At 42.6% G+C, this 9,424-nt stretch overlaps 3 protein-coding genes across 3 annotated transcripts in view; 1 reads left to right on the top strand and 2 right to left on the bottom strand.

The window, feature by feature from the left end:
* The window catches only part of LOC139339377 (mitochondrial import inner membrane translocase subunit TIM44-like), a 103,105-nt gene that overhangs the window by 30,520 nt on the left and 63,161 nt on the right, over positions 1-9,424 (bottom strand). The window lies entirely within an intron of this gene.
* Positions 298-2,229, bottom strand: LOC139339178 (transcription factor JunD-like). The gene has a single exon (XM_070974674.1). It carries the CDS (start codon positions 1,996-1,998, stop codon positions 1,051-1,053), a length of 948 nt encoding a protein of 315 aa, XP_070830775.1. The 5' UTR covers positions 1,999-2,229; the 3' UTR covers positions 298-1,050.
* LOC139339180 (pyroglutamyl-peptidase 1-like) lies at positions 4,936-9,340 on the top strand. The gene is made up of 5 exons (XM_070974676.1): positions 4,936-5,088; positions 5,627-5,679; positions 5,791-5,907; positions 6,065-6,297; positions 7,072-9,340. The coding sequence occupies exons 1-5, from the start codon at positions 5,058-5,060 to the stop codon at positions 7,283-7,285; spliced, it is 648 nt and encodes a 215-aa protein (XP_070830777.1). The 5' UTR covers positions 4,936-5,057; the 3' UTR covers positions 7,286-9,340.

Below are 9,424 nucleotides of genomic sequence, written 5' to 3'. Positions count from 1 at the left end.
CCATAGGTCAGAGATTTACAAGAAGTGTACATGTGATGTTTGAGAAATGGTTGAAGCTTTATTGTGCCCAGCAGAGGGCATAATACTGCATTAATGTCCTGTTTTCTACCCTCAGAGTTGTTTGACCATCTATGGCTTGGTTCAGCTTCTCTACTGCACTTAATACACTGCTCACAGAGTCAGCTGTGTAAGATGCAATAAATGTAAAGGCATGAATTTATGTGTAATTCTCACAAATGTTCATTTTAGCGATAGTAAAGCAAGCAGAGCCTGACAAGAAACAAAACACAGGAGCAGTTATTAATGTAGTGAATTTAATAAATGTCAGGTAGAGACTTGAAAGTCCATTACACATGGATACATAGAGTTTCTCAGCACGTACAGTTACATTCATGGAAGTGGCGACTGAAGAGCTACACAGCAGCCACCACGATGAAAAATACAATGGTTACTGTACACAAAAGCAACAAGACATGCAGTGTTCATTTTGAAAAAAAAAAAAAAAAAGTAAGACCATATGTAAAATAAGAAATGTTTCAGTAAATAAAATATATATTTGTCATTAAGTGCTTGTAAACAAGTAAGGCATTATATTACACGGTGGATGACAGCACTTGGTGACACCCTGGTGTTTGGTTGCACTCTGGTTGAGATTGTCCAGCTTACACACAGATAAACGCTATCCTTCACCTGCCCACTGGATAGCAGTTTGCTACATGGCTTCCCAAAAACTTAGGGCAACAAAATAAGTCTGCACAACACTGCCAAATTTCCATGAATCAGAAGAAGCTGCGGCCCTCACCTGCAGCTGGTTAACCTGTCACTGTCCGGCTGTCATCGAGGCCTGTTCACCTCTGCGCAGGGCCGGCAGATGTCTGCCTCGTGTCTCAGCTGCAGGCTTTATCTGGAGGGTGCATTTAGAATGGCCTCCTATCAAGTCTCTGATAAGGACTGAAGGTTACAAAAGGCAAATGTTCCTCATAATACAACCCCGTATCTGCAGAGCATATTAGAGCTGTAAAAACATCCATAAAGAGCACCATTACTGAGTTAGTAAGCCTGGACCTGGTTTGGCAAAAGCTGGCATCCGCTGCTGACGTGGTTCATCACCTTCTGCTTCAGCTGGGCCACTTGCTCCCTGAGGACGCTGGCCGTGGATGCCAGCTCGGTATTCTGCGTTTTCAGGCTCTTGACCTTGTCCTCCAGCCGAGATATCCTCTCCAGTTTTCTTTTGCGGCATTTGGAGGCGGCTATCCTGTTCCGCAGCTTTTTCCTCTCCGCCTTGATGCGCTCCTGGTTGTCCATGTCAATGGGAGACAGAGGGGGGCTTTCCCCGAAGCTCTGCATGTCTGGTACCGTCTGAGGCTCGTCCTTAACCAAGCCGTGTGTCACCCCGGCAGACTGGAGCCGTGACAGAGCCGCCGCGGCGGCCGCTTGTTGCTGCGCGCTGCTCAGATGAGACGGAGGCGGCGGGAAGGGGATTGTGTCCGTGGAGTAGTTGATGGTGGTGGCTCCGAGCGGACTGGCAGTGTACCCGTTCAAAGTAGTGTATACAGGAAGATCTGGCGTTTGGAGCCCGGCGGAGCCTACCGCGTTGGATGATCCGAGGAGCTCCAGTCTCTCCACGGAGACGCACCCCGTTTCGCTCAGCTGATTCTGCTTGTGGAGATCTTCCAGTGCCTTGACGAAACCTTCCGCGAACTCCTGCTCGTCACTGGCTGACTTCGGGTAGAGGAACTGGGAGGTCGGGTTGGTGGCGGTGACCAGACCGTTTGACTGGATAATAAGGCGCTCCAGGTCCGGAGAGGTGAGTTTCAAGAGTCCCAAGTCTGGAGAGTTGAGAAGTCCGTCTGTGTCTCGGAGCGGGTTTGCTTTGAGCTCGGAGTTCTGGTCGTCCAGGTTCAGGTTAATGTCCTTCTTCATCATCGTGCTCTGGGAATAGATGCTGGAGACCCTCGGATTATTGACCACGGTGCCTGGGTAGAGGGTTGTTTCCATTCTACACCCTCACATGAGGGAGTGTTGAGCGTTACGCATTAACGATTGTTGAGCAGTCACATCCAAACATGAGGAAATCAGCTGATCCTTATTTCTCTGTGATCCCGTTTCCTTGTCCCCCTCCTGTGTGTCACTCACTCTACCAGTCGACCACTTAAGCTGTTGTGCCCGAGGGGCTCTGATGTGTCTCTCCTGCGCGCCGATGATATTGTCTTTTCCCGATGGCACGACTGCTATGCGCAGCGCCAGACCTCGCTCGCTTTCTAGCCCTAAAAATTCCATTATGTCACTCCAGAGCGCGGAGATTGGCCCAAAATGACGTTGGTTTCCGGTTCAATTTGAATAAGGGGCCGAGCCGGTCTTTATTGCCATGGAGACTTTAAGTAAACTACAAACAGTGCAATGCATTGTGGTTTGATGTCATAGCATAAAAAAACTCAGGGTCGCCAAGAGAGAGCAGAGACTGGGCGGGGAAGGTGTAAGAGGCGAAGGCCAAGGGAAGGAAGAACAGAGGAGCAGGCCGTACAGAAAATAATCCTTCAACGCAGGCTGAGGCTGTTTGAAAAGACTTCAAGAATAGAATAATCAGCTTCAGATAGCCTGAGTCGACATAAGCATCAACATATGAGTTATAGTATAAGCTTGGACTGTTCCATGAGACTTTGTAGGATTCCTGCGATTCTCAATCTGGAATAGATACAAAAATACTAAAAGGGAAACTGGATGAAATAGATTCCTAATTTGGTTTTAAAGTGTTTGTTGAAGTTCAGACTGACTTCAGATTTAATTCCAGTTCATCAGACCTACCAACACCTCTTGTTTCAGCTCTGTAAGGAGCAGCGGTCACATTCAACCCTCACACATGAGCGAGAGAGAGACTTGAGATGAGATGCTCATCTCAACATCTCAGAGTGCTCTGAAAGTGTTTCTGGGGAAATTGAGCGTGAACTAGAAAAGGGAAGGAAACGGTGACAGTAGAATGAGGACACCATGTGTTTTGGGGAAAGGTTAACATACTGACATGTCCATCAAACATGTTTTCATGGTTTTAATAACTGTGGTGGGTGGATCTCGAGCCATCCTCAGTTTCTTTATACATACACAGATTTTAGTCATCGTAACAAAGGACCACAAAGCTGTTAAAATTACAGGCACTTAAACATATTTGTTCTTTTGAACAAATGAGGAATGAATTATTAATATTAATGCATTAGACTATAAATGATAGATGCAGTTCAACACACGAGCATCCACATAAAAACTGTTTACCACTATTCAAATGCGATTCAGAATCTAACACAAGACAGTGATAAGCATGGAACAGAAGACATAGATCAGAATAGAATACAACGGAACATTAGAACAGACAAACATTCAATAGAACAGAACAGAACAGAAACATATAGAATAGAGCATAACATCATAGAATAGAATATAGCATTATAGATTGGAATAGAAAAGAATAGGTAGAGTAGAACTAGAAGCCATTCTAGAATAGAATAGAATAGAATAGAATAGAATAGAATAGAATAGAATAGAATAGAATAGAATAGAATAGAATAGAACACTAAAGACTAGATGTAATAGAACACTGTATAATACAATAGAACAGAAAAGAATAGAATGAAGCCTAACATCATAGAATAGAGTGGAAGACAGACAAACAAACACAGTGTACTGTATATCCAGTGGAGGCTACAGTATAGAAGGCCAGAGTCTGGCCCTGTGGTGGAAACTACAGCAGAATATTGTTATTCTACCCATACGCAGTGATGACGTCAGCAGACCGTCTGCCTCAGAACCACGGAGCAGAGAGGGCATCATGTGTTTCCATGGCAACACTGACATAGCAAGTGACGCAGGCGAGATGGAGAGAGGGAGGTGAATGGGTTGAGCGACAGATGAGGCTGTTAGCAACTGCAGTGCAGGTTGTGTAGGTGTTTGAAGGAGGTATTATAGTGTGTGTGTGTGTGTGTGTGTGTGTGTGTGTGTGTGTGTGTGTGTGTGTGTGTGTGTGTGAGTGATGTGATTCAGAGGCACAAATCAATGTTGATTCTCCAACTGTAGAGGCACTACCATGAATAAGAGAAAGAAAAAAACAAATCTCCACCCTATGGAGAGCATATTATCTTCACTATGCCAGCTCGGAGCCACATAGGGTGCAGTGTCCAGAATGTGTGAGTCATTTCGCAACCCAAGGGTGTGGACCGCAGACTGCACCGAGACTTAAAAAAAAGAGCCGTTTCTGTAAGGCGATATTAGATTAGCTCTGCCTTCATGACAACAAACTGGGGGGAAAAAAGGGTGTCCTCTAAACTCAGGTAATGGAGTGTGTCAGAGGTTGTGCAAGCTTTTAATTTCTCCTCCCTCAGCCAGAGAAATGTCCTTTGATTTTAGCTCTCTTGGGAGAAGCTAACAGGGCCGCATGTTCAGCAACGCCCTGTGTCACACTCATGCTGTTACAGTGCATACATTCACACCTGGGAGCTGCCCAGTAAAACCACTGAGCAGCTCCACAGGACCAGCTGGTTGGGGGTTACATGATTATTATGGGCTGTCTCAACAGTTCTTGTTGATGGAGGGGAGGTTGTTTTTTTGCTCGCCTTAGCTGCCCACTCATGAGACAGCTCTCCGAAGCTTTAATCTGTGATGCAGTGCAGATGCTTGGGTTTCATTTTCAGCACACATGTGGCTTGAATTACATTCTATTGCATTAAGACACTTGGATTAAAACGATCAGTTTTCATTCTCTTCTGTCCACTTTCCAAAACTGTCTTGTGGTGCAAGGTGAAAAAATACAAATTCCTCCTTTATTAATTTTTTTCTTTTTTTATTTCTTAGTGCTGATTTAAATTATTATGGGATGAAGTGCTGTGGAGGGATGCATGCCCATACAGCAGATGGCAGTATGATCCATACAGACTTGGTGTGTCATTTCCTTTCAGCACTGAGCCAGAAGAAGACAGCAGCAAGCGTAGACAATCCTGGAATTCTTGTTGGGGATATCTGATCCCTTTATTATAGATCCATGACTATTCCTGTCATAACAACCAAGGATAATGGCCAATAAGAAGAAAGTACTAGTGACAGGTGAGAGCTTTTAATTGGTCAGAGGAATGAAGAGAGACAAGTGTGTCTTAAATGATTTCTTCACATGTCACTACAGGACTGTTATAGCCCATAGAGTTTTCTACTTGTGCCTGAGCTGCACAGTTGATCTGGTTTAAATTATGTAATGGTTGGTATTTTTAATGATAAATATGTAATCACACTGCTTTCAAAAATACTGGTCTGCAGAGACAATGTTGCTGTCAGGGCAGAAGGATTTTGTCCCCTGGTTTTGCATCAGGAGGAGACTAAATGACACTAAATCTCATTGATTTTGTAACAGAACTCTTTAACTGCTCAAATGCAAGGAGAACACCTTGTGTGTCTCCACTGAGCATCGTGTGCTACCACCACAATTAATATTTAACTTGATGCAACCTTTGGACTTTGAATTAAGAGTGCTTTTTTATTGCTTCTTTCCATGACAGATAAGGATCCTTGATTACTTTTTTATTTATTTTGCAGCACTGTGTAGCATTGCTGCAGTGAAGAATCTTGCTTGATGTTCTTTTCTCTGCAGGTTTTGAGCCTTTTGGTGAGCATGCAGTGAACTCTAGCTGGGTGGCAGTACAGGTAATCAGTGATCAGATTAGAGGTTGCCTTTTCTTTCATTATTTATTGTTCGCCTTTGAAGCCATTTAAGACTGTAATTAAAGTGTATATGTGTGTTTTCTGTGCTCACAGGAGCTGGAGCGCTTAGGGCTGGGTGAAGCAGTAGACCTTCATGTGTGTGAGGTGCCTGTTGAATACCAGGCTGTTCAGAACCTATTGCCATCGTTATGGAAAGAACACCAGCCACAGGTATTCAAAGAAGCACACAATACTGAACAGAAAAAACACAATACTGAACAGAAAAACATACATACTGTACCATCATACTGTGCATGAAATGCAGCTAAAATCCATCAAGCAGTCCAAACTAAGCTCTGCCATCTGTCTTTTGGGGTCCTGCGAGCAGTTAGTGGTCCATGTGGGTGTCTCTGGGTTAGCTACCACTGTCACCCTGGAGCAGTGCGGCCACAACAAGGGTTACAAACGCCTGGATAACTGCAACTTCTGCCCAGCTTCCCAGTGTTGCATGGAGAACGGCCCCGACTGCATACAATCGGTCCTGGACATGGACACAGTCTGCAAAAGGGTCAACGACTCTGACCTCGGGGTCACTCTTTCTGTATCTAAGGATGCTGGAAGGTAAGTGAAACACATGCACACACAGGTAAAAGCACAGGTGCTACTTATATCATTAACATTGGCTCCATTCTTTAATGTCCCAGAAAGTTATTTATGACAGTGAGACAGTAAGCCAGTATCCACCATACCTGAAACTGAGGCAGCTAATTGGAACTGAACCACCACTGATTTCATTTTCAAAATGTCAAAATGTCTTTTGTGAAAAACTCTCAAAAAAAAAAAAAAAATCTCAAATGAAATCCAGAAAGAAACTACAGTAAATAAAAAGCGAATAGATCAAGGCTGTTAATGGTGAGAAATCAAATGATCTGTAATAAACAGTCATGTGATTTATCAGCTGCCATTGTTATTTTTGTATACAAGAAAATGTCTTTTTCTAATGCAGTAAATGATAACATGATTCCCTACAATCAGCCAACCAAACATCAGATAGTCTGTTTGTTATGCGTCAAAGATAGACTACATGTATTGCCATCTGTTTTTTGATCTGACTGTGGAGTTTGGTTTATGTAAAATTTCTTTCTACATCTTTCACTGAAAAACATTCATGCCTACACCTACTAGCAGAAAAAATGTTCCTCTTTTTACTCCGAATAAGTGCAAGTGTGCATAATAAAATTGTTTTATGACTTAACTCATCATGAAATGTCTTAACAGCCAGGGCCACCTACTGTTTCACAGAGCTGATGCAGTTTGAACTCTCACTGCCTTGTTTTCTCATTGTCTGTTTTACACTTTACACAACCTAACATCCATCCTTTGGCCCCCTGGCAGGTATCTGTGTGACTACACCTACTACACCTCTCTGCACCTGGGGCAGGGTTGCTCTGCTTTCATCCACGTGCCTCCACTTGGGAAACCCTACAGCAGCCAGGACCTGGGTAGAGCTCTGCAGGCCGCTGTGCAGGAGATGCTGAATCTGCTGGAACTGGATCACAAACACAACGAGCACGGCGATCACAAGCATCAACACCAGCATGACCACTAATGACTCACGACCTGAGCAGACTCGTAGATAAATTCACCAAAATGGACCACAGGTTTTACTACAAGTTTTCATCAGTGTGACTCCTGAGGCAAGTAAAATGATAACTGCGACTCAAAACATTGAAAAACCTGTGAATTACAGTTCAGGCAGTGATGACTCAAAAGTAATGGCATAAATTTAATGTTTACTGTCAAGAACAGGAACTCATGCCTAAATTTGGTGCTTTTAACTGATGTCATTCCCATATGTTGCTTGTCTTTGCAGCAGAGAAATGTGATGACTTTAAAATAAGAGGAAGCCGAAGACATTCTAAGATTCACACTTGCAATGATTTGTTTTTCTCAGGGAATATATTGTACATGCAATCAGTATGAAGGCATGTGATAAACTGAATGTGTCTGTCCTACGTGTGTAGTGCAACTGTGCAAGGCAAAGCTGGCTCAAAGCCATGTGTAATTAAAACACTTCACACAGGCTTATTTTTTTCCTTCTCTTTCACCTCTCTATTGTTCATATCCGAAATAGGCATGCAAATGTCATTTGACTTTATGTGTTCCGCAGAGAACCACATGCAAGAAAAACTACATGTCAGCTGTTATCCTGCCAAAACATTTCATAACCTGTGATCACAAAGTGACATTAAAGGTGTGTGAGACTCAGAGTTTGAAATGCTGGTATTGCCATTTTAGGTTGGGTCTGAATTCAGTCATTTGGATTTCTAAGTAGCACAAACAAGATGAATTGTTGAGTTATACCTGAAAAGGCAATGCTGGGCAAGCAGAAAGAAACAGATATTAAGGTGATGTCAGAGAGATGAAGACCAATAATAATAAGATAATGAGAGGTTTGAGATGATCTTGAGATGTTGAATAATCTGCTCGTAACCTGCTCGCAAGGTAGATTCCTTTGGTAGAGGGTGCGTTACAGTAACACTGGGTGTAGTACATTGTGGTTGGAGAGACCTGCTGAGCTTGTTCAGACCTGACAGAGCGAAGGGATCAGGATGTTACTCCAACATTAAAAAGGTATTTAAGTCTGCTTGAGTCAGTATCAAGGACTGTATTTATCTAATCTCTTAAAGTAGGAAATTGGTCCCGACTGGTCCAAAACTCTCACACTGATGCATTTTTATTCCCACTATTTGGCACAGGAGTAAAAGCATTTTATCACCTCTCTTAACCTTGGAAAGTACCAGGATTTAGGAGAGTCTCAGAGCTGTCCCAACCTGTGAGGCGTTCTGAGCAGATGGGATATGAGGACAATGTTCCACTTGTGGACAGAAAATCCAACTCTTGACTTTAAATAAAAATGTTCTTCAACTGGCCACTGTGGTTGAATCTAAGGGTCGACGTGCTTCTTATAAATAAATGATTTTAATAACACATGATATTGCGAATGGTTCAGGGGGTGAAGAGTCGGATCAGGGTATGATGTATAGCAGATAAAATGGATATGGTTAGGCTTTTTTCAGGGGGGCAACATTTCTAGTGAGCCTCCCAAACCTATAAGGAAGTATTTGAATGCCACGATCACTAATGCTCAGGTTGTCTTAAAATCATACAACCATATAAAGGTGCACATTTACACTGATTTCTTCCACTTATAGGTACAAAGAGAAAATTGGTACTGAAATTCCTTTCATTGCTTTACTTTTATGTGTTACCACACAATGGCATGATTTACTGGTAGATGTGTACTGGATTATCTTGCATATTTATTATGATGTGTATTAATAGTATATGCCATTTTATTCTATTTTTATCATGTCTTTTTTAACATCTTGGCAGAGACAACACATGAAAATTAGTCTTACTCTGGGTCATTTACAGTTCTTTTTCTTCTGCTAATCACTGAGCATTGTCGCTGTTGAATAAGCTAATAAAAGCAAAGAAAAAGTTGTAAATACACTTTGTATCTTTTTGACTCAGCTAGCACATTTGATGCACCTTCATTTCGTAATTTTTAGACAAATTAAAGGACTGCATTTGAGTAATCCTGCAATATTTGACCTTGTTGCATAATAAACCTCGGAGTTTTGTGACCATATAAGAAATCAATTGTTCCGCATGTGAGTCTGTTCACAAATGTCTCCTTGTCTCCTTTCCTTCCCTCGCACCCTGCAGGTGACTTTCTGTGGGA

Source organism: Chaetodon trifascialis, chromosome 11, assembly GCF_039877785.1.
Source record: "Chaetodon trifascialis isolate fChaTrf1 chromosome 11, fChaTrf1.hap1, whole genome shotgun sequence".
In the NCBI taxonomy this organism is placed as follows: Eukaryota; Metazoa; Chordata; class Actinopteri; order Chaetodontiformes; family Chaetodontidae; genus Chaetodon; species Chaetodon trifascialis.
Note: the sequence above shows the minus strand (reverse complement) of the source record. Positions and strands in the feature narration are given on the sequence as shown.

Coding starts and splice junctions, on each gene's coding strand:
- LOC139339178 (XM_070974674.1), bottom strand. CDS start 1,998: ATGGAAACAACCCTCTACCCAGGCACCGTGGTCAATAATCCGAGGGTC.
- LOC139339180 (XM_070974676.1), top strand. CDS start 5,058: ATGGCCAATAAGAAGAAAGTACTAGTGACAG. Junction 5,089..5,626: donor GAAGAAAGTACTAGTGACAG/GTGAGAGCTTTT, acceptor TTTTCTCTGCAG/GTTTTGAGCCTTTTGGTGAG. Junction 6,298..7,071: donor GTATCTAAGGATGCTGGAAG/GTAAGTGAAACA, acceptor GCCCCCTGGCAG/GTATCTGTGTGACTACACCT.